Below are 24,699 nucleotides of genomic sequence, written 5' to 3'. Positions count from 1 at the left end.
CAAAGCCTCTCGGTTTATTTATGGCATCGTGCAACCACAGTATACTTGGTTGTTGAGCCACCTGGAGGTTCCAATGCTTAAACCTTCAATTTAAACCTCGACTACAGGGGAAGACTGCTGCCACCCAGAGACATGATGAAAAAGAAGGAAAGATGATTTACCCCTCACCTGCCCCAAATGTTACAAGATGTGCGGCCAGCAGCAAATGACGAAGACGCGTCAATTTATTTGGAAGCCGGGCCGTGCGCGCGGGGTCCAGCACGCGATGGTGAGGCGCAACTGCCCCAACATCGTCGTCGTCTTTGTCACAGTGTGCAGCGAGGTAATAAATACATCATGGTTTTTGAACGTACATACAACAACTATTCGCACATGAGATTTTATCTACTTGGGTTGGAGAAACACATAAGGCGACTTTTAAACAAACTTGATAAGCAGTAACAGAAAAACACGCTATAGACCATATGCAAAAAGAAGCGCCATCTAGTGAGTCATGATCAATTATCAGATTTCCCCCATATTGGGGGGTTCCCATACCGATGGTTTGGCCCGTTTCACAATAGTCCCGGCAAAATGAAAGTCGTAGAAATTAAATATGATCACCTGATGCAAGTCCAGTACGAACCCTTCACAGACGTCTTCGAGAAATACCGTTCATTGACCTGGATGGCCCAGTTCACTGCTCGAGTGACGACTCTTGCGACCTCGTTGATGACAATTCCTTTTCCAGAATTTTTTGGCCATCGTACTTTTCTTCTTTGAACCGAAACTAACCAGCAACCAGTTGAGTGTACAAATAAATTGCCATAATATCATGAAAACCGAGACTAATGTAGATGCGCCTCGTCCACAACTGGAAGATGTGATAAACCCCCCAATATGGCGGCTCCTAATGGCATGATGATGATAGCTGGCAAGGATTTTGCATATGACCTATTACCTAAGCCGAACATTTAACAGCTTGAAATAATAAATGATAAACACTTAGGAATAAAAGGGACATTAAACAAGATCATGCGAAGTATTGGTATGTAAATCTAAGTTCTATGAGGAGAAGCTGAAGCTTTATCTCAACATGTTTATGCATAACTATAAAATATGAAACCCTATGAAAGGATGTCTGAATAAGAGCGACGTTCAACCAGATTAGGCGAAATATAAGCGTGCTAAACTACACCGTCGGAGCAATGGCCGAGCTTTTCTCCCCGCATGTTTCTGCATGGGGTCCTTATCGAGTATATTGATGACCTGCCAGGTTGTCGCCTCTATACAGGCGAAAACCCACCTTTAATGCGACGTCAAGGAAGCGTTCCCGCCAACAAAGGATAATCGCCATACAGAATGATTAAGCGGACGCTTAGTCTTGCGTAGCTTTCATTAGCCCTGTCTCTCTCAGCGAGAAGAGAAAAAAAAACTGCTTCAAATCGTTATTTTGGTGAGGTTTACCAGAAACAGGCGATGCCACAGAGCTTCTGGCTGTCTGATTCCTCGCGAACTTAATCTTTCGCTTTGTATTCTATTCTTGCCGAAAATGACAATGAATGACTTCGTTTTCCAAAGAAGAAGGTAGCATAAACAAAGCAGGGCACAAATTCGAATGACGACAGCTCAGAAGGATTAGAAGACGAAGCAATTTCGGTAACTCCTACCAACGCCCTTGAAACACGCTAAAAAAAGTTGTTGAGATGTTCACACCTCACAATATACGTCAGAAGCTCATATGCATATACTGCACCACGATGCACTCACATCCAGTCCTTTTCCCTCCTTCTATCACTTCACTTTAAAATAGTAATAAAAGCAAAAGTCGTGGCGCATCAAGCAGCACGCAGTCTCAGTGTCACAAAGGTGCACCCCTTTTGCCGCATGAAATGGATTGCCTTGGCGAATGCCATTTCACGTGCTCTTCGGCGGCCAACTGTCGAAAGGGAGCGCAAACTAAAATTACAAAAACTTTTTTCAACAAAACACGGCATGAAATATTTAAGAACGCGCAACTATATCACTAAGGAGATAATTCAAAACTAAGATAAAGCTATATTGGAAATGAACGCACAGGGGTAAACGCTTTACGAAACTACTTATTGACATAATCTGCGGAGAAAAGAAAGGAATTGATATGACTATTCGCTTGTTAACTGTCCCAGCACAAACCGCGGTTTCAGGTCTTTTTTTTTCTTTTTTTTTACGTTTACATTTATTGAACGTGGCTTTGAATAGTCATGGTTGACCCATTCCGTACACCGCGGGGTAACAGACACTAAGACGTTTTTTTTTTTATAGCGTGCATCACCTTAAATGAAAGTCATCCACGTACGATGATGAAAGCGCCCGTGCTATTTATATTACGGGCAGTCCTAGAGAACGTCCACCTCAGACCGAAACGTTGACTCCATGAATTATATGTTTGAAAGCGCCACACAACGATTTTAAGTACGTTTTCTTTCCTTTATATATATACAGACTTGTACACGTTACTAAAAAATAAGGAATTCTATTTACAATTACACGAGGCTAAATTGTAACTAATTACAGTTACAATTACCCTTTCATAAAAGTAAGTGCCCATTAGCACAAAAAGTAATTTGTTACTTTCGCGGCGTCAATTTCTACCTTACATTCCCAGAGTAAGGCACCAAACACAAGAGTGCTACGGAAGCGTTTATTGTTGCCGCAAGTCACACGTTTGTGACTTTGAGCAACAGCTGGCTCTCGAAAGCCTCGACGGACTTCTTGCGTTGCGTGCTTCTTAACAAGAAAAAAAAAAAAAGAGCGAAAGATCTTTTTGCTTTTACGAAAGCGCAAGGCTTCGTTGTTACAGCCGGAGTTTGACGCTGTTAGAATCGCAGAGATATATAAATTGTAATACAGATAACTAAACATCAAATAAAATGAATGTATGTGAATACGTAAACATATTTCCCGGCCGGCAAGTGTCGCTAAACAGTGGTATAACAAATTAGCAAGGCGCGGTGATTACACATAACAATCACATTATAGATTATGTTTTAGAATGTTGGCATCTGCGCAGCGCTGCGAAATGGCGGCGCATGCTCAGGGGCACGCTATCTCGGGCCCAGCGTCCGCCGGCAGATGTCGCACGCAAAGTCCGGTGCGCATTTCTCCAGCGCTCTAGAGAGGTTTGACGCCGAGTGTACATGTATTATTTTTTGTTTATGTGCTTTAGAGACACGGGCATATGGAGGATGTTTCTCAAACGCGGGCCAAATTGTTCCTTCTAAAAAGTACGCATCGCACTGAAAAAAGGCTAATGTCGTAATGATATCTGCCAAAAAGGTGTAGTTCTCCTCAAACTTAACGCCGCCACGGCATTCGCCGTTTCTGACAGTCCCTGTGGCGGCCGATTGAACTACCTGATTGTGTGGTTTACGCATATAAGCCACTAGATCAGTAATTTCCAAAAAAAAACCTTGAGCGCCTGAGAATCGTAGTAGTGCGCTAAAGTTACCACACGTGGAGCAGGCACAAGGCAAACGGTTATATTAAGAAGCCCGCGCGATTTTCCGTCTCTTGTGAGAGCCCCAGCCTTGTACCTGCCCACATGTGGTAACTTTAGCGCACTACAACGCTTCTCACGCGCTCAAGGTTTTTTTCTTTTTTAATTACTGATTGAGTGTTTTTTGATGACGCTCAGCAAGTTTCTAATTGCAACAATATGTCTATTTCCACTGACAAAAAGGTCAATTAGTCATTTTTAATAAATTGGCAAAATAATTAGTAAGTATCGCGCGTTCTCTCTCCTCACCTGAGAACGTGGCTGCACAATATGTATATTGAGAGTGAGGAATGATTAAAAAGTGCAGCCGTAGTAATAACGAGAAGAAAGTGAGAGAGGTTGTTCAAATTTGTGCATTAAAATCTAGGAAAAGGAAAGGGAAAGAGCGCTGGCGAAACATTGAGCCAGGAGCGGGGATCGAACCCGCAGCCTCCGCCCATCCGGGGCGACGCCTTAACCTATTAGACCATCCCGGGCACAGGTTTTGTCGGACTCGATTGTTCACCAGCTCTCCATGTATTGTTAATCTGGAATTCGGCTAAGTGGATAGACGCCAGCCTCTTGCTGAATTAGGGCCCATGCTGGCTGCGAGTTTCGGTAGTGACGCAGCAGGTATTTTAGCTTGCGAATGTCGGAAAGGGCCCGCTTTTTCCAGTTCCATTATATCTGGGAACCACTCCTGTGGTTCCCTAGAGTGAAAGTGCAGGGTTCAAGATCCGAATCTGTTCCTATATATTAAGGGTTCTGTTTGGCCGTCGCTCGTAGCTTCAATGGCTTATCGACGTGAAGTTCCAACATTTCTTCTACCGCACCTCTCTGTAATTGCTGCAAAAAGCTGGAAAAAAAAAAAGAACCCGAAAAACTAAAAACTGAAAACGTGGTAGAAAACAGAAAGAAAAAATTACTCCGGAATGGAGCTGGATTGCACCAACTTCCAGGAAACTCCTTCACTTCTTTCTTTTTTTTTTTTTTTTCTCTTTTCTTCTACACATTTGGTTCACCATTTCCATCGGCAGAGTGATGCAACTGCGGGGAAACATTCCGAGCCGGAGGAGTCAGGAGGCTAAAAAAGGGAGCGCCTTTCCGCGTGCCGATTGCCGCTTCCAGGCGTCCCAGGGTCACGTAGGCTCCGCGATGGCTGCCGACGGGCCTCAGTGAACAAGTGCTCAGTCGGCCGACAGAGCGAAAGGCCGATTCCATTCACGCCAGTCTTGTATGTCACGTGTTACAAGTTCTACTTGTAACTTGTTGCTTTGTTTTCTTTTTTATTCTTAAGCATAACGACTCCGGTACTTTTTGCGAACAAAAAGAGTGATTAAATCTTTTGACCGAGTAACGAGCAGACTTTTACGTAACGCGTTACTAGTAATGAGTTACTTCTACCTCGTTCCCTCTTTCGGCAACGAGTTACCTATTTCGTTACCTTTTCTTTTTTTACAAAAGGATCGAGTAACGTATTTAGGTACATTTAAGGCCAAGTAACGAGTGACGGTATTTCATTACATTTGAGAAGTAACGTGTACAACAAAGTTTAAACAGTCTCGTATTAATTCTAACCTGAGTGTGCCTCTACCGCAACAAAGGGAGATGAACAACCCGAAAAACAACTAAACAGCGTGACAGTATAACAACGTTTATCGCTGAACACTTTCAGTGGAACTCTACAGCTGGGAATGTCCTTGACGCAGAGAACACAATAATGTTCGTTTATTGAACCTTCTGCAATCTTGTGCAGACCGAATGTAAACACGGAGGTTGCCAATTACGCAGGAAGGCGCAGAACCCATTGTCAGCTTCGAACATTAGAAGCAGAGAGAAAAAAGGAGAGAGCGGAATCCCAGATTCACCAGCTGTTTCTAAAGCGCAACACAGCCGTTCATTCCAGCGCGTCAGTAGAACGACTCTACAGCCTCGCCGGAGACGTATTCTCAAGGAACCGGGCAAACATAACTGACGGAAACTTCGAGAGGCAGCTACTGCTTAGGAGCGACGAGTGCTAAGAAGAAAACAATCAGCCATGAAACAAAAGCAGTTGTGCATTTGGTCGTCAAAGGAACGAGAAAGTAACTCGCTACTTTCGAGGTTAAGGATCTCATTGCTTTCGAGAATCGGTAACGACTAATGCATTTAGTTACTTTTTCAGAGAGCAACGAGTAACGGTATTTAGTTACTTTTACTGTGTAACGTGTACATGTCTGGTAATGAGACTTCGCTGCTATGAAGAGAGCAAGCGCCGTGGCGGGCACGGGTTTCATGCACTTCACACCTGAGATTTGCGGAAAATTCCAGAACTGGCGCCAAAGGACAAATCGCATTCACAACGTTGGACACAGTGGCGTAGCCGGGGAGGGGGGGGGGCTTATGGAGGTAAAACCTGCCTCCCGCCGGCAAAAATTAAAAAAAAAATGCAGCCTACACTTGAATAAGTTATACATTCCTATATTATTACACCTCCCCATCCGCGCCCCCCCCCCCCCCCCCCCCTCCGATTTTCCACCGGAAAAAGTTCCTGACTACACCACTACAGACATTTCTTTTTTATTTCTAAAAGCACGTAATAATTACCCTCGTTAAGGGTTAACGAAAACGTACCTAGTTCGCCCTCAGTGAACCATGTGGCAATATGGAAAAATCGGATCGTAGTGAAAAAAGAAAAAACCCCAAAAACGCAATTATCCCACAAATAATTAAACCAGAGAATAAGGAACAAAACAGTGCAGGTGCTGACTCTCAGCGCGTGTGCTCTTTAGTTGCCAATTCTCTGTTTTGAGCGAGCAAGAGTGTATCGCGCTTCTTTGCAGTGTCGCTTATACTGGTAATGTGGACGTGTCCGCTTGAGGGGTCTTCTGCTGCGCGTGCAGTCGTTGCTGCAGACGAAAAGACCTCGGCGCCCTCTCGACTCCCCATAGAGCGACGTGCGAAGAATGACGAGCGTCGGGACACAGTCGGCAGATATCGCCTCGCCCACCCGGCGGGAAATCTGCCGGCAGCGACGACAAGAGTACTAACGAGCCGTTTCTCATATATTGTCACTGAGAGCAGGAAAACGGCGGAGCGTGGCGAGTCCTGCAACATCTTCACATGGCTCCGCAGCCAATCGGGTTCCCGCATCGGCCGATGACAATGTGCAAGGACCAACCCCAAGCAACACGTGGGAACATAGGAACCCACACATTGCTTTTCTTAAACTGTCGATGGCGGAATTAGGCCAACTCTTCGAAAGCCAACTCGTCCAAAGCCAACTCGTCGACGGCCAACTCGTCGACGAGTTGGCCACCTAATACTTCTGTCAGACGGGCACCTAAAAGGACCTTTACGCCAAAGACCTTTGGGATTTTCAAATAACCTTTACGTTCTGCCGTGCGAGACAGCGCAAGTAAATGTCATTTAGACGATGTTTACAGCGACTGATGTCTCGTAGCTCGGTTCAAACGCATAAATTCTGTTCACGCCAAAAAAATAATATTTTGTGGATATAAATATTTTTTTAAAGTTTTTCCGAAGCAAACAATATATTAAAAAAGACAAAATGACGAGTTTAGTCGAGTAATTACAACAAAGTCCACTTAAAGCCCAAGCAAAGTGTTTTCTTTGGCGACTAGCAGCAACCCTGGGCGTCTCCCGCTTCAGTACTAACCAACCTTGGTTGGTATACTAACTAGGGGGTCTAGCCCTAATGTTGCTCAGTGCTCCCGCTCCTTTCCGTGCTTCTGCTACGCTTTTGCCCTGTTCAGTTCGGTGTCGTGCTCGCGCTTGAGGTTCATCGCACGCGTTGGAGGTCTTTCAGACGATCCTCCCAAAGTCGTATCAGCGCCCAGGTCGCCTCAACGCTCCAATGGAAGCGCGGCGACCCCTTCCTACTCGTGGACGCTCCTCCATCGATCGACGTATCGCACGACCCGAGAGCGGGATACAAAAATGTATATGCACAAAAAAACCTTAAATATATAAAGTACGGATAGTAATATAAGTAGTGAAATAAACGCTAGATAACTATATTTGTAAAGAAAATCGAGAGGAGCAAAACCGAAGTGCCGAAACAGACGACGCGAGCAGGCGGCGACGAGGCCTACTAGATAGCTGGGGCCGTGAGTACAGAAAACTATTAGTAGAACTAGGTTTGAACAGAATAGACGTGAAACACGCTCTTTTTCAATAATAAAAGTGCAAACGCATTGATTTTAGATGTCGGTATGATTATTTATTTTAATTCGCTTCTCCAGTGTAGACCGCTGCTGGCGAGAGTAGGCCTTTAGCAGCCGTAAAGGAGTTGCGGGAACTCAGGTTCATGAAAAGGACCTTTACGTTAAATGCCATTTTAGTTGCCGTGTGGCACTGCCTAAATGACATCGCCACTAAAGGTCCTTTTAGGTGTCCGTCTGACAGGGGTATTAGGAGTGCTGACAAAGAGAGAGAGAGAGAGAGAACGCGTAAAAGTGGTTTCAGTTTTCTACTGTTTTGTGAGACCGATGGCCACCGCTTCTCTCGCTCTCTATTCCCTCCCCTGAAGTGGCGTTCACGAAATATCAGTATGAAAGTGAGAACCGATGAAACGATCGATAACCAGTAACCGCCACTTCTCTTACTGGTCGAGTTTTCGGTCATGCAATGTCCGTCGTCTCCATGGCCATCTCTTAATGAGATGTTTAAAATTCAGGGCATTAAGGAAAACCGAAACCTAGAGTTTCAGTGCATACTTTGCTTGCCAAAAAAATATACATTGTCATCAGCAAGAACAACCAACTCTAATATACGGCAACACATTTAGGTAAGCTGGGACGCCTGCATTCTGCATTGGGTATACTTTGTAACGCTAGAACCAAGTTTTCGTTTCTAGTGAATAACAGGCGAAACACCCGATTCAAAAGGGCGCTTTCGTAGATTGCTTCTTCAGCTCCGAATCTCATAGCGGAGGTAGCCGCTGCTACTGAGCATGCGTACCTCTAGCTTTGTCTGCATAATTCCAGGAATGATTTGCGGAGGCCGTAAGCTAGCGGGAGGGCGGGTGTGGTTGAAGCTTTCGGTGCCCTGTCAGCTGACAGGTGAACGGAGTGCACCTACACTCTTCCTCTTAAATACAATATTTTATTTTTACAAAGACTGCTATAATACAGACGTATGAGAAATGAAAAGTAGCGTTAAAAAGCATTTTCGAAAAATGTATAAACAAAATTTTTTTTTTTTCTGGATAAGTGTACGTAAAAAGTAACGTGAAAGTAATTTGTTACGTAACGAGTAAAGTAATCAGTTTCTTTTCAGCGAAAGTAATTTGTAACGCTATTCCATTACATTTGAGGCTCTGCAATTTGTAATTGTAATCTACAACATTTTTTAAGTAACAAACAATTCTAATTAAAAATAAGAATTGCGCGTAGAAAAAAAATTGGCTCATACGGAGCGTTATTAATTTTTCAGTTCATGCGGAGTATTAAGATAATTGTATATGCATTTAAGACACACTTTTATTATATTATTAAAGCGATCGAAATTCCACATGCGAAATGCATCGTTTTCCCTCTTACATGCAAATCCTGTAGGAAATACTTCACGCAACTATGAACAATGCGCTAAACTTGCCCTTTCCTTGAGGTGGCACCTAGTATAATCATCACTGGCAAAATTCAAGTGCTGATGTCGTGTTTCCACTAACATTGTCGCGCTTTGTACAAATGTAGTCAAGCCCGTAGTCTTGTAAACAGGGAGGGTAAACAAGCTATTCCCTTTCTTATGACTACGCGCGTGGACCGAGTCGTCGCCACTCCTTATCTTATCATTCCGCTTGCTTAGACTATTCGGACGTTGTGCGGCGTTTACTGGGCTGCGGTCGCGTGCTGCAGATCTAAATGTGTGTGCAGTCCGAAGATAGCGCACAGTGTATCTATTACTGAGGCGTTCGCCGACGGTCAGGTTGTATCTACCGAGTCCTGTACCTGTAAAGAACATGTTGCGAGAACCGTGTTGTCTAGGGACGTTGGAAATGCCGCCTTCTGCATGCCGCCATGTTTGTCCACCGAAATATAGAGCGCGTTCTGAGCTTGCGCAGTAGGTCTCATCTGGGAAATATGTGACGCCGCGCGCGCCTAATATATCTCAGAGGCCCATTCCAGTGATCCGGCATTTTGTGCCCGCTTGATAAGGGATAGAAAGGTTCGTTGAGAGGGTTCAAATATTTATTGAGGCTAACGACACGGAAACGAGGAGCCACTATTGGCCAAATGTATGTCGAGCGTGTCCGCAAGCATACCTTCTGGTCAACCCCGAGTCCAGAAAGATCTCTTGCGATTTACGAGAGAAGGTCATATTTGAATGAAGACAGGTGTGCCGACAAGGTGAACACCTCGAGAGCATTATCCGCACTTATGATCCGAGCACGTCAATTTTCAGCCTCAGGGTCCCTCTTGTCCCTGGTGTATTTAGAAACGCACGGCCTGGCGAGTCCAGAGCATGTTCTCATAGCTCCGCAACCAATCAAATGACTGCATCGGCCAAAAAAGAACGCCGAGGAGTACATTACGGGGCGAGAAGCCTGGAGATAACAAGTCACGCGCTGCGTTTCATCAGCAGTCAGAGAAGACAGCAGAGGGGGCAGTTTTGAGTCTAATCGTCACGCCATTCGCTGGACTCCTCCTTCGAAGTTCCGGTAACGGGCTTCTGCGGTCTCGGAGTAGAAGTAGAAACATACGTTCGAGTCACTTAAAAAGTAATGAAGTTACTTTTAAGTGACTCGTTAAGTGACTCGTACTCAAATGATTACTGCGTAGTCATTTGAGTACTGCGTAGTCAAATGACTACGCAGTAATGAATCACCGCGTAGTCATTTGGAACATCGCCGCGTACGGCATCACCGCGGCTCGGAGCCGCCGTCATCGGACTTCCAGCGGAGCGTTCTATTCCACGTCCCACCAATATCCCTGGATGTGATGAGAGCGCTAGTATTGTGCACATTCTTCGTGAAAGGTTACTCACTGGTTACTCGGTCAAAATTAATTATAACCCGAAACAAAATTCTGTTCACAATAGGGAATTGTAGTAGAGCGTTTCCGCAGCCCTCTAAGCACCCGATAGCGCTCCGTAATCCGCCACACGACCTTGAACTATGCAAACAAGGCTGGGGGCGCGCATGCGCAGCTGCGGCGGTTTCTTCGGGGATACCGTAGCGGAGGAGAAAAACGATCTACTACAATTCTCCAATAACTCTAAGCACTTTGCTACCGTAGATAAGTAACGAGGGGCAACGTACAAGTCGGTTTTCGAGAAGATATAGTAGAGAGGAGATAAAGACATATATTGAGTCACGAGAACGACAGAAAACAAGGTCGTTCTTTTATCTGACCCCTTCGAGTCCGTGTAACTCCAGATGTTGCTTGAGTCAGACTCGTTTTTTTGGCGGCAACATTTCCTTGCCAGTCGTCATGGATATCTTTATATCCAACCTTATCCAGAGGTGAATTACAGAAGTGGCTTACCATTTGTCTTTGTTTGCACATCTGGAGTCAATAAATACAGTGCGACCGCAAAAAACGGAAACGAATCGCTTCCTGATAAAAGTACTCGAAAGTCGAGGGACAGCTCAATCGAAGCCGAAGGGAAAAGCCCTATCTATTAACTTTTATTTATTTATTTTACAAAAATTAATTTTTCTGCATTGCATCTATTCACATATGTATAGAGTTCCTGTTATCGAGTAAATTGCGCGTGAAGAATCGCAACCAGAATTTTCAGACGCTAATGAGGAGTTCAATCGGAGTTTATTAATCTGCAAAGCTCTGTTAGTGCTATGTCAACCTTGTCAAATTATAAATCCCAAGAATTTAGTTCAGCCAAGTCGAGTTGTTTTTAAGCGGACACCTGTTATCGTTAGACGCCAAGCGGTCAATTCAAGCCCTGGAGAAAAAAAAAAAAAGGTCTCTTCTTTTTTGGTTGAGCGGGGTTTTTGTTCGAAAGCGCTTCAGGGACGCACTTTTACGACTTCCAAGCGCTCATCACCCAGGCGAAAAGTGCCGAGTCACTCGGCCGTAAACATATGCCTGGCTAAACCTTGAAAAAAACTTCTACGCATTCTAAAACGCGTTCCGCATCCCACTGGAAAAAGACAGCAGCCTGCAGAAGGCGAAAATAGGAGTTGCCTTTTAAAAATAGAGGATGCAATTTTACGGTTTCATTTTTATGCGTTCGCTTTGAAAGCTATTTCAGAAGTGTCTTAGTTTGTTTATACCTCTGTCCGTGTATTTTGCCGCTATATTTAGTGGACAAATGGACGTCACGTGACATCACGACATCGCGTGGCGCTATGACTGGACACAGACATAACGTCACGTGACCACTTCCCGTGATGCCCGGTCACGTGTCATGGCATCACGCGACGTTAATTTCTCCGGTAGATTTCGGGTTCAAATGTATAAACAATATTCCACACTGGAAATAACTCTATTGTCTTCTATGCAAATTTAAACGACCGCACTTTAAATACCACATTACATGAATTATAGTGCTCAAGATAAAGATCTATCTCAATTGTTCTACTTAATTTAGTTCTTTTTTTTTTTTGCTTGATTTGAAATTCCGAGAGGAAATTACGTGTGGCGTTTTAGTGTATTTATCAGAGTGAAGGGTAAAATTACATAGTTCGGATATCGAGGTGTTCAGTAAGTCGGGGAGAAAACCAAAAAGGTCTGCCTAAACTTTCAGAAAAAACTGCTACCTTGCAAATGGGATCTTAAGATGAAAGAAGTGCATAGAGCGTATAAATTTGACGATGCTCTGTCGCCACCCTTTCACAAATTCGCATGGGCTTATGTTAGGAAGTCTAGGTGTATGTGAGAGCTGTGGCTTAAATTAACAATTATTTAATCGATTAAGCAAATTAATTTGCACCTGGCAGAAATCTCATTTACTTTTTTTATTATATTATGAAGTATCAAGAAAACGGCCTTGAGTCTTAGAGAACTTGCATATTAAAGCTGGGGTCACAATTGTTACCCGGTCATTAAATACAAACCAAATCTGAATTGTTTTTAGTTCGGTTATAACCAGGGTTCAGATTTTTCGGTTTAAACCGGTAAAAGTACGCCGAATACATTTTCAGAAATTCGGTTTTAACCGAAAAACGTCAGTTTCTAGGTTCGGCATTTTCGATTTAAACCGACGAAAACCGATAAAAGTACGTCGAACACATTTTTTTTTTTTTAATTCAGTTTTAACCAAAAAAGGTCACTTTGACTTTCCAGTCGTACGGCAGAGCCTTGGCGAAAGCGAGCAACGACAATGTCTATCGAAACGTGTTCGAATGTATTGAATACACGGGTGCCATCACGACGTTTTGGTTTAATGTTCGCATCATCGATTGAAACGTGAAGTCCGAAATGCCCCATGACTTCGCCATGTAGGAGCGTGTTTTCAAACTCGTTATAAGGAAGACTGACTTGATGGATGCTCTCTATGTTGTGTTGTGCTTCAAAACGTCGCACCGTGCCTCTTTTGGCGGTCACAATTGGTTGATTGGCCGATTTTGGCTCAGGCAGCGCTTCATCTCTTCAACCTGCCAGTGTCCAGTGTTAGCGTTGACAGGGCATTCTCAAAGCTCAGTGTCATACTAACAGGAAAGAAAGAGTGCGGATCAACGAGGAGAGCCTGGGAAAGTACATGTGTGTGTGTACTCTAATAAGATCACGTAATCCTGATATACAGAAGGTGAAGTACCATGATTTTGGGCGTAGGCTTCATATCTGACTTGTTTGTGCTTCTGTATTTTTTTCTTGTTTCCTTTACAGTTGCACACATTTGCCAAATGAACTGTCCATTTCTTTTTCGACGCATCTGTGCCGTTATTGTTTGAGTGATCACAAATATCAGCGCTACAAGGATAATCTGATCCGGTGTCCATTGTTGTTTATTTTATATTCACCGAAAATAACCGAAAAATTTTGTTGGGCATAAATATATGCCAAAAAAACCGAAAATTTAATTTTAAAATAAACACCGATATAAGTCCGCCGGATTTCGAAGAAATAGAAACCGAAAATGCTGAACCCTAGTTATAATACAAGTGCGAGTATCCGTGCAAGAAACGTACTGCTAAACCATTTACCAAGTCCATACGACACAAGAATTAGCTGCAGTGTCCGTCGTTCATCTTTTCTTTTAGTGATTGTTTAGAGTTGTAATGTCCCCGTCCAGGTCGAACACCAATGAAACCTAAACTATGGTCATCTCGTACTGTCCAGCCGAGCTCAGCATTCCACGTGTGGGACCAAAAATTATTCTGTACTCCACACTCTACATCTACTCCGCGGATGAACGAAATGGGCGCTCGTACGCTCTTCTAATTCTTTTTTTTTTGCAACGAGTAAGAGCGCATAGATATAAAAGAAAAAAAGATCAACGTTGAGGACTCTTTTGTTCCCCTTCAACTGACGCCGTCGCGTACGTCTTTCGAGGACCACGGTCTATTCAAACAACGCGGTACGGGTTTCCGGTCCGCTGCAGAAGACAAACAGCCCCGCTTTGTTCGAGTGCTTCCCTTTCGGAACTGTTCGCGTGTTCGACCCAAACGCGCTTGAATTCTAGTACGCGTATCCAGAATGTTTGTAGCGCTCAAAGCACAAGAAACGATGGAAATTGGGCGAGTAGTAAAAAATGAATGGGCCTAGATGGGCCTCTTCAGAAAAACAAAAAAAACAAACAAAAAGAACATAAACATATGAGACACTTACGGGAAAATAAAAGCAACACCCGCATAATAAGATAAATGCGTACAGAGGAAAAAGAGGAAAACTACTAAGCGCATGGACTTTCTTCGAACGTTTTGACGTTACATACACTCGCAAAGATTCTTGCAGCTGCGTATTGTCCCGAGATGCACTCTTGAGCCCTGCACTTGTTGGTTTTCTCCGTTTAACCGATCCAGCCAATGAGAACGGTCCGGGGTAAAGCCGCAGTAACACTGTTCACACATAACACAAAAGAAGTGGGATCGGTGGCCGAGTGGGTTAAAGCTGCTAAAGCGCACACCCAGCTCGACGCGCGTGGAGCGAAAGCTCGCGCTGCAGAACCCAGGGATCCTGGGTTCGAGCCCCACCCCTGCCCCTTTCGATCTGGATGAGCATCGTACCGGCGTGCGGTCGTGTATCACTACTGCGTGGTGCACGTTAAAGACCCCAGGCTAGCGGTTGTACTGTACTGGCTAAATAGTTCATCTACAGCGTGTGACTCGTCGCAACTTTAATGGCTGACCAACTGCACGCTGTATAAATATCCCCACAACCCCCCAACACAAAAGAAGGAAACAGTATGTGCCCCGCAGACATATGATGACAGTAGTATTTTTCGCAGACACGCCTGAGCCAGGTTCGAAGCGAGTTTGCTTCCTATAGACGTAAGCTTCTAACATGCCTGCAATATGCAATTGTATGACTGCCAATCTGACAGTCATAGAATTAAGGAACGCCTCCGACATTCTCTGCTCACTGATTTCTGTATGATACATCAGCTGTGTTACCCTGCGGCTTAATGGTTATGGTGTATCAGCTATAGTGGCAAAAAAGGACTTCATCCAATTTCTGCCGAAACCGCGTGAATAATGGACATGGTAGATAATAAAAATCAGTATAGTATAAATCGTCATTTCATTCATTCTTTAAATTGTGATTTAAATCAGGCCACTTTTACTGTGATGATTTCAATGGAACCTCTCCTGCAAAGCAATCCCGAAACTATTCTGTATTTAGCGCTTGTCTATCATTTGAGGATTTTTGTTTGCGTTTGTCTTCTATTGTATTAAGAAATATTTATATCAGGCTGAACGCGACCAAAAATAGGTGCTCTTCAAAAAAAAGTCGGAGTATTGAGCTTCATTTCTACTACTTTGTTCGACCGTTGCCTGGCGTCCTCGTGCAACAAAATCGATGTGCAAAAGAAACAAAATCTGAAAAAAAATGTAATGTATTATTGCAGGGATCTAGAACGCGAAACAAAATCGTTTTATCTAGCCAACAAACAATCAAGCTTTTTTTTCCCTAGTATGGCGGGGATTACACCAATAAAATGTGGCTACATACACCGTACTTTTGCAATCATTATTACTCCCGCATTGTTATCAGTGATCATACGATCTATCATACGATGATAAGGCAATGCCTTTACCTTATCACTTAAGTGGACTTTTCTAATTTTTTTTTTTAGGGTGTCATCCCACAAGCCCTTCGCTGGCTTTGATGTGCCCGCAAACGTATGTCTTTAATAGTCCCACTGAGTCAATAAAATGTATGTATGTATCAATCTGCAATGCTCAGAAATGCATTGCAGATAGATATGTAGTAGTAAAGAACCTCTAGTTTTCAATTAATCTGATTTAAATAAAATAAATGTGACTTAACTCTGACAAGAAACGACTTACTAATTGTTTTATCTTTTTTTTCTTCTAAATTGCATCATGACGCCGATAACAAGTCTCGTTGGTTGTCCCAATGAATGAAAAACTCGCAATTGATCTTTTGACTACATTGTGGAACACTCTATGCTCCAGAACAAGTAAGATACGTTACTAAAAAAAGAGTTAGCAATTACATTTACAATTACCAATGGCTAAATTGTAACTAATTGCAGTTGCTGTTACACTTCCATAAAAGTGACCGTTACATCAAAAAGTAATTTGTTACTTCCGCGGCGTTACTTTGGCAAAGGCATGTACGTAACGCGTTACTAGGAACGGGTTACTTCAGCCTAGATACTTTCTTTTGGTAACTAGTAGCGTATTTAGTTGCTTATAAGGCCAAGTAACGAGTGACGGTATTTTATTACATTTGAGGAGTAACGTGTACAACAACGTTTAAAAAGTCTCGTTTTAATTCTAACCTAAGTGCGCGTCCATCGAGACAAAGGCAGATGGGCAACCCGAAAAGCGACTAAACAGTGTGACAGTATAACAAGGTTTATCTCTGAACACGTCAGTCAAGCTGCACAGCTGGGAATGACCTTGACCCAGATAACACAATAATGTTCGCTAGTTGAACCTTTCTGCAATCCTGTACAGACCGAATGTAAGCCCGGAGGTTGCCAACGGGGGAAGGCACATAACCCACTGTCAACTTCGAACATTAGAAGCAGAGAGAACAAAAGAAAGAGGGGAATTCTACCATTGCCATCTCTTACTGAAGAAGAACACCGTCGTTCCCTCGATCGCGCCAGTAAAACGAGTGTTCAGCGTCGCCGAGGATGTATTCTAAATAAAGCGGGGAAAACTGATGAAAACTTCAAGATGCAGCTACCACTTAAGAAAACGACTACTGAAAAGAAAACAATAAACCACGAAACAAAAGCAGTTGTGGATTTGGTCATCCAGTAACGAGAAAAGTAATTCGTTATTTTGTAGTAAAGTAACGCGTTCCTTTTAAGGTTCTGTAACGAGTAATATATTTAGTTAGTTTTCGAGCGAGTAACCAGTGACGGGATTTAGCTACTTTTCTGGGTAACGTGTGGATGTCTGCTTGAAACGAAACTGTCCTAGGGTGAAAAACAAAACGCAAGTGTTATAGGACCGAAGCGCTCAAGTTTCGCCGCTGACTACAGCTCCATTCCAGCCCCTGGCGGTACACGCCAATCCTAGTTGCTCGTTGTTTTTCACCCCGCTTCGCCACCATAGGTGGTCCGGTACGCTAGTCAGTAGTATTAACATAGATAGAAAAGATATTAAAGCCCGGCTAGCACAAACCTTTTGTTATTGATTGCTGTAACAACCTCCGATATTCTTGTAGTCAGACCTAAAATTTCTGCCGCTTCCCTGAAAAGCCGTACGAGACTTGAACGGCGCCAAGCCTGGACCCCGTCAGTGCTCCGACAAAAGTAAGTTTCTCCTTCGTTGGAAGGTGAGTTCTGCTAAACCCGCCGGAAAAACGAAATGGAATTGATGCCAGAACAAAAACAGCGTGACTGCTGAACGCGGGAAAGTCAGTTGGCAGTGCCTGCGTGACGGAATAGTTGATTTATGTGCGCGTCTGTTGCTTCCCTTGAAGTGTTTGACGGGGCCTGGGTCGTGGTGTTGGATCCCTTTGGCACGAATATTTCAACTATAATCACTGACAGGAAGAAAACGGTATGAGACGCTTCAGTTACTCCACCTCCCGCACTAGCTTCCAACCTTCGATAGGACCTTGAAGTGTTTGACGGGGCCTGGGTCGTGGTGTTGGATCCCTTTGGCACGAATATTTCAACTATAATCACTGACAGGAAGAAAACGGTATGAGACGCTTCAGTTACTCCACCTCCCGCACTAGCTTCCAACCTTCGATAGGACCTTGAAGTGTTTGACGGGGCCTGGGTCGTGGTGTTGGATCCCTTTGGCACGAATATTTCAACTATAATCACTGACAGGAAGAAAACGGTATGAGACGCTTCAGTTACTCCACCTCCCGCACTAGCTTCCAACCTTCGATAGGACCTTGAAGTGTTTGACGGGGCCTGGGTCGTGGTGTTGGATCCCTTTGGCACGAATATTTCAACTATAATCACTGACAGGAAGAAAACGGTATGAGACGCTTCAGTTACTCCACCTCCCGCACTAGCTTCCAACCTTCGATAGGACCTTGAAGTGTTTGACGGGGCCTGGGTCGTGGTGTTGGATCCCTTTGGCACGAATATTTCAACTATAATCACTGACAGGAAGAAAACGGTATGAGACGCTTCAGTTACTCCACCTCCCGCACTAGCTTCCAACCTTCGATAGGACCTTGAAGTGTTTGACGGGGCCTGGGTCGTGGTGTTGGATCCCTTTGGCACGAATATTTCAACTATAATCACTGACAGGAAGAAAACGGTATGAGACGCTTCAGTTACTCCACCTCCCGCACTAGCTTCCAACCTTCGATAGGACCTTGAAGTGTTTGACGGGGCCTGGGTCGTGGTGTTGGATCCCTTTGGCACGAATATTTCAACTATAATCACTGACAGGAAGAAAACGGTATGAGACGCTTCAGTTACTCCACCTCCCGCACTAGCTTCCAACCTTCGATAGGACCTTGAAGTGTTTGACGGGGCCTGGGTCGTGGTGTTGGATCCCTTTGGCACGAATATTTCAACTATAATCACTGACAGGAAGAAAACGGTATGAGACGCTTCAGTTACTCCACCTCCCGCACTAGCTTCCAACCTTCGATAGGACCTTGAAGTGTTTGACGGGGCCTGGGTCGTGGTGTTGGATCCCTTTGGCACGAATATTTCAACTATAATCACTGACAGGAAGAAAACGGTATGAGACGCTTCAGTTACTCCACCTCCCGCACTAGCTTCCAACCTTCGATAGGACCTTGAAGTGTTTGACGGGGCCTGGGTCGTGGTGTTGGATCCCTTTGGCACGAATATTTCAACTATAATCACTGACAGGAAGAAAACGGTATGAGACGCTTCAGTTACTCCACCTCCCGCACTAGCTTCCAACCTTCGATAGGACCTTGAAGTGTTTGACGGGGCCTGGGTCGTGGTGTTGGATCCCTTTGGCACGAATATTTCAACTATAATCACTGACAGGAAGAAAACGGTATGAGACGCTTCAGTTACTCCACCTCCCGCACTAGCTTCCAACCTTCGATAGGACCTTGAAGTGTTTGACGGGGCCTGGGTCGTGGTGTTGGATCCCTTTGGCACGAATATTTCAACTATAATCACTGACAGGAAGAAAACGGTATGAGACGCTTCAGTTACTCCACCTCCCGCACTAGCTTCCAACCTTCGATAGGACCTTGAAGTGTTTGACGGGGCCTGGGTCGTGGTGTTGGATCCCTTTGGCACGAATATTTCAACTATAATCACTGACAGGAAGAAAACGGTATGAGACGCTTCAGTTACTCCACCTCCCGCACTAGCTTCCAACCTTCGATAGGACCTTGAAGTGTTTGACGGGGCCTGGGTCGTGGTGTTGGATCCCTTTGGCACGAATATTTCAACTATAATCACTGACAGGAAGAAAACGGTATGAGACGCTTCAGTTACTCCACCTCCCGCACTAGCTTCCAACCTTCGATAGGACCTTGAAGTGTTTGACGGGGCCTGGGTCGTGGTGTTGGATCCCTTTGGCACGAATATTTCAACTATAATCACTGACAGGAAGAAAACGGTATGAGACGCTTCAGTTACTCCACCTCCCGCACTAGCTTCCAACCTTCGATAGGACCTTGAAGTGTTTGACGGGGCCTGGGTCGTGGTGTTGGATCCCTTTGGCACGAATATTTCAACTATAATCACTGACAGGAAGAAAACGGTATGAGACGCTTCAGTTACTCCACCTCCCGCACTAGCTTCCAACCTTCGATAGGACCTTGAAGTGTTTGACGGGGCCTGGGTCGTGGTGTTGGATCCCTTTGGCACGAATATTTCAACTATAATCACTGACAGGAAGAAAACGGTATGAGACGCTTCAGTTACTCCACCTCCCGCACTAGCTTCCAACCTTCGATAGGACCTTGAAGTGTTTGACGGGGCCTGGGTCGTGGTGTTGGATCCCTTTGGCACGAATATTTCAACTATAATCACTGACAGGAAGAAAACGGTATGAGACGCTTCAGTTACTCCACCTCCCGCACTAGCTTCCAACCTTCGATAGGACCTTGAAGTGTTTGACGGGGCCTGGGTCGTGGTGTTGGATCCCTTTGGCACGAATATTTCAACTATAATCACTGACAGGAAGAAAACGGTATGAGACGCTTCAGTTACTCCACCTCCCGCACTAGCTTCCAACCTTCGATAGGACCTTGAAGTGTTTGACGGGGCCTGGGTCGTGGTGTTGGATCCCTTTGGCACGAATATTTCAACTATAATCACTGACAGGAAGAAAACGGTATGAGACGCTTCAGTTACTCCACCTCCCGCACTAGCTTCCAACCTTCGATAGGACCTTGAAGTGTTTGACGGGGCCTGGGTCGTGGTGTTGGATCCCTTTGGCACGAATATTTCAACTATAATCACTGACAGGAAGAAAACGGTATGAGACGCTTCAGTTACTCCACCTCCCGCACTAGCTTCCAACCTTCGATAGGACCTTGAAGTGTTTGACGGGGCCTGGGTCGTGGTGTTGGATCCCTTTGGCACGAATATTTCAACTATAATCACTGACAGGAAGAAAACGGTATGAGACGCTTCAGTTACTCCACCTCCCGCACTAGCTTCCAACCTTCGATAGGACCTCTATCTCGCGAGCCTCGAGCGTGCACGTGCAGCCAAATCGCTGCGAAGGGCAACGAAGACGTGCTGAAGGTCGGCCGTTCAGAAGAGACGTTCTGCCGTTCTTACTTTGTAGCTAAAGGAGGGGCTTATAGTGGTGGCGAGTACAGCTTTGTCCTGCGTGTGTGTTGCTTAATCGCTGTTCCCGTTTGTTGAGCTGTTTATCGCCATCATGTACGACCCTATAATATACACATGCATCCCCCTCCTTGCCCACACACAAGGAACGCACACTTCAAGCAGCCCCCCTCCTAAAAAAAAATGCCTGGCACGCCATTCCTTGTCAAGGACAATGATAGTTTTTTTTTTTTTTATTATTTCGTGTTGATTTTCCTCTGATCACACCAGAGATCTTATGCTCTTGATTACTTTTTCAGTGGGGGCGGTTCAGTTCGGATTCCGCGATCGTCAGCGTGGATCTGTGACGTGCACTTCGTGAACACCTGCAAGGACGATGCTGAGGCTCAACATACAACAAGTTACTAGACGAGACGCCAGCCTAGGTTACCTTAATTGAGTGGAGACTAATCGCAGGGAACCTACCAACCGTGTAATTGCATGTGAAAGATTCTTAGTTGATTTAAATTAAATTTCACTCTCTCGCTATAGTATGCAGGTGACCTTTCCCCGCCTATTTTGCATTCTCTATATGTGCCCAGTTCTTAGCCATTGAGAAGTATTGTTAGTTATTTTGTAACCTCTGTAGCCTCTTCTCTTTTCAAGTTACATGTCTTATCTTAGTCTATACCCCAAGTTTAAGTATAACTTAGCTAAATGTACTATACGTCTAGGTGATGACTGCTTTCTCACGAACTGGGAGATATCTTTCTTGACATTTTGAAGATCACGAATAGCTGATCTGCCATGCAAGATCCCTGAAGTAGTCTGGGTTCTTGGCCCTACAAGTTCTTCGAAAGGCCAAGCTCCTTGAAATGTCTACATCATCTGCAAGTGTCCCGCTGGGCATACTTTGAGTCTGCGCCAATGTCACCGTGGTAAGGGCATCGGAAGAATTTTTATATTGACACAAGTTTGTGTATGCTTACCTACTCATGGTTGTGATAAAACTGTAAATAAAAATGTGTTTCACTGTCAACAAAACATTACCAAAAGCGTTGTATTATGCTGTTGTACCGTATTTTCCGGAGAATATTCTGCAGGGGCGAATTTGAAGTCAAAAATAAACGTTTTTGCTTAGATTGTTTACACTCTGTGCATAGTCTGCCCCTGATCATTAGTCGACACAAAAATCTTCTGGCAGACAGCACACCTTAAGAAAGGTATGGTTTTTAGCTCAAAAAAGTATATAATATACATAAATCTTCATTAAAATACTATTTCAGTCACAAAATCTGTCTCGTCTTATAATCATTGATATTTAAAATCAAAACTCCTCTTACACAACCTAAAATTTCAACTTTTAAATGTGTACAGTCCACAGACTATAGCCCGGAAAATGCGGTACATTCCTGGAAACGCGTAAAAACATGCAAGAAATATTTTTTTAATTAATTTATGTGTGTCCAGGAAATAGTACGAAACAAACTTTATTCATTGAAGCAGCCATTAAACACTGACAACCACGGATTATTTTTCGAGACAATAAAGATGGTTCTAATAATGGCAACATATCATGTGTCACTGGTGTTTTCTTTGCGACATAACATTTTCTTCCTAAAATTTCCTAGACAGGAAAGTATAATTCAAACCCCCACCCAATATTTAAACTCTTGCATGTGGTCTGGACATATTGAACCTGAAAGAGAAATTAAATTTTTCTAGCTGTCCATCCAAATGAACATTTTCATTAAAATTCGACTAAAATTATGCGCAGGCATCTGCATTGAAGATATTTCTGCGGGAGATTTAGTCTAGGCTAGCCTCTTTTCGTTGTCAAACGTGAAAACAGCGCAAAAAATTGAACAAAGGACAAGTGAAAGAAGTGCACGGACAAAGCGCTTTGTCCGTGCACTTCTTTCACTTGTCCTTTGTTCAATTTTTTGCGCTGTTTTCACGTTTGACAATGTTCAACCAACTAGCCCAACTTACCGCCTTGTTAAACTTCATCTCTTTTCGTTTTCAACTGTTTTGCCCCTCTTTCTGAAAGAATCTCAAGACAGATTGCTGTTCAAACTCGCAGAAAAAGTAGTTCCAGCAATCAGCAGGAGCAGGTCCCAGTAACCGCAACCTACTGCCTCAGTAAAGTGGGACAAAATACCTGTCAATAAATCCACCAGGTCTTTGTTCAGGTCGCGCCTTGGCCTTTTAGTTGCCTACTGTTGAGGCAGGCTGGTGCAGGAAGCGTGTTCAGCAAAACCAGTAAATTTAAGAAAATCGTCGCCGCAATGCTCGCATCGGTCCGCGACTCCAGCCCAGCGAGGTCCTGTAGTCGCAACTTTACGCGGGGGTCTTATCTCTTCCCGGAATTATCAGCTTATGCCCGCACGATTCCCTACACGTTAATATTCCTTCGACGTGGACGAGCGCGAAAAGCTATCCCACTCGTAGCATCTAGCGCGAGAACGTAGCCTGCCGGTGGTTCAGCGACCGAAAAATAGTATCCCGATCTCGTCTTACAGGACTCACGAGAACAGTGGTTCATTGTGATTAGAAATCAGAGAAGACAGAACGTCATTTCAGCGCAAAATTTAAACAAGTGTCGCTCACCTGTAAAGCTTTCATCTAGACGCCGCACGGCCGTAATTGCGAGGCGGACCTGGGTTGTTGGTGGGACAATCAAACGCTTTCTCGGCGGAAGATACGTGTTAACGAAGCTACACAGAAAAACAAACCATCATAAATCCGCTCGTTTTACTGCACCGGCTGAGTTACCGATCTATAATTGAGAGTGAAGTCTCCCGTTTAGGAAGACTGACTCCAGGGTGTATAGACATGGAGACAACACAATTTAGATCCGTTGCTGAGTATGGTCTGCAATGATGCCTACAGTAAGAGCCACACAAGAAGGTCCCAGTTTCGTTCGTCGGCGTCTTAGAAACGAAGCGGTGAAGATGCGCAGACGGCTGTGAAATTGACTAGCAATGCGCAGCCAGAGAGAAGAGTGAGCCACGGCTCGCCGGGATTCGGAAATTGAGTGCATGATGGCCGGAAGTTTGGGCCTGCCAATCTCTTCCTCCTCTTTCTGATTTTATCATGTGGCGTTTATTTTTTGCTCGCATCGGTTTCAATTTTGTTTTTCTTCTTTTTCGTGGGTCCCTCGTGCTTATGCGATCAAGTATCTGCTGTTTCTTCTTAGAACCATTAGTGGGCGTTTGCGGAAAGTGCATCATATCCTGGATATCTCTCCCGCGGTTGATTTTTCTGGATCCTTTTTTTTTTTATTTAGAAAATTTTTGTTTGAAACTGTGGTAGTATAATACACGACACAATAATAAAAGTGTAAGAAAAGTAAGTGCGCTAGCGCCGTGAAGAAGGTTTTATTTGATTTTTTCCCATATCTTGATGATATATCTATGTTATTTGCAAGCTGCCGAGTCAAACTTTCATTGTTCGTGTTCATGTTTTTGATTTTAGTAATGGAACTATTTCAACATTATTATTTACAGTAGACTAATTCACAGTAATTCACAGTTAGGTGGAGCCGTACGGCTCCACCTAACTTTGCTTCTGCCACCATGCAGTGTGCATTAACGAATATTTTCGTCATTCTTGTCAAGCTCACTTGCATTTTTGCATTTCACTGCGTTGTAATCATAACTCAGTGTGGATTATCTTCCTGTTGTCACAAAGAAGTTATACTCTCCCTCTTAGACAGCAGGAAACAAGGAAAGAGTGTAGAGGTAAACAAACAGAAACAAAAAAAAAGGTGCCCACAGATTCGCTACATTAGTTTGTGCGCACATAGATGTTTTTCCTTTAATAAGATGAAAAATTTGAATTTCTGGAGTTTGCCTAACAGTTTTGCATGGAGAGTCCGGTTCTTTGTGCAAGTGTGCTTTCTCCTTCGTTTTGGA

General features: G+C 44.1%; 1 protein-coding gene across 1 annotated transcript in view; it reads right to left on the bottom strand.

Moving 5' to 3' along the window:
* Positions 1–24,392, bottom strand: part of LOC121837522 (connectin-like) — a 207,941-nt gene extending 183,549 nt beyond the window's left edge. Inside the window, exon 1 of the mRNA XM_042293131.1 lies at positions 24,346–24,392. Within this exon, the coding sequence (XP_042149065.1) occupies positions 24,346–24,392 (47 nt within the window). The remainder of the gene's footprint in view (positions 1–24,345) is intronic.
* Positions 24,393–24,699: the final 307 nt, after the last annotated feature.

The sequence above is a fragment of the Ixodes scapularis genome, unplaced genomic scaffold (genome assembly GCF_016920785.2).
Source record: "Ixodes scapularis isolate PalLabHiFi unplaced genomic scaffold, ASM1692078v2 PGA_scaffold45__5_contigs__length_3442486, whole genome shotgun sequence".
Classification (NCBI taxonomy): domain Eukaryota; kingdom Metazoa; phylum Arthropoda; class Arachnida; order Ixodida; family Ixodidae; genus Ixodes; species Ixodes scapularis.
This window is presented reverse-complemented; position numbering and strand designations above follow the sequence as displayed.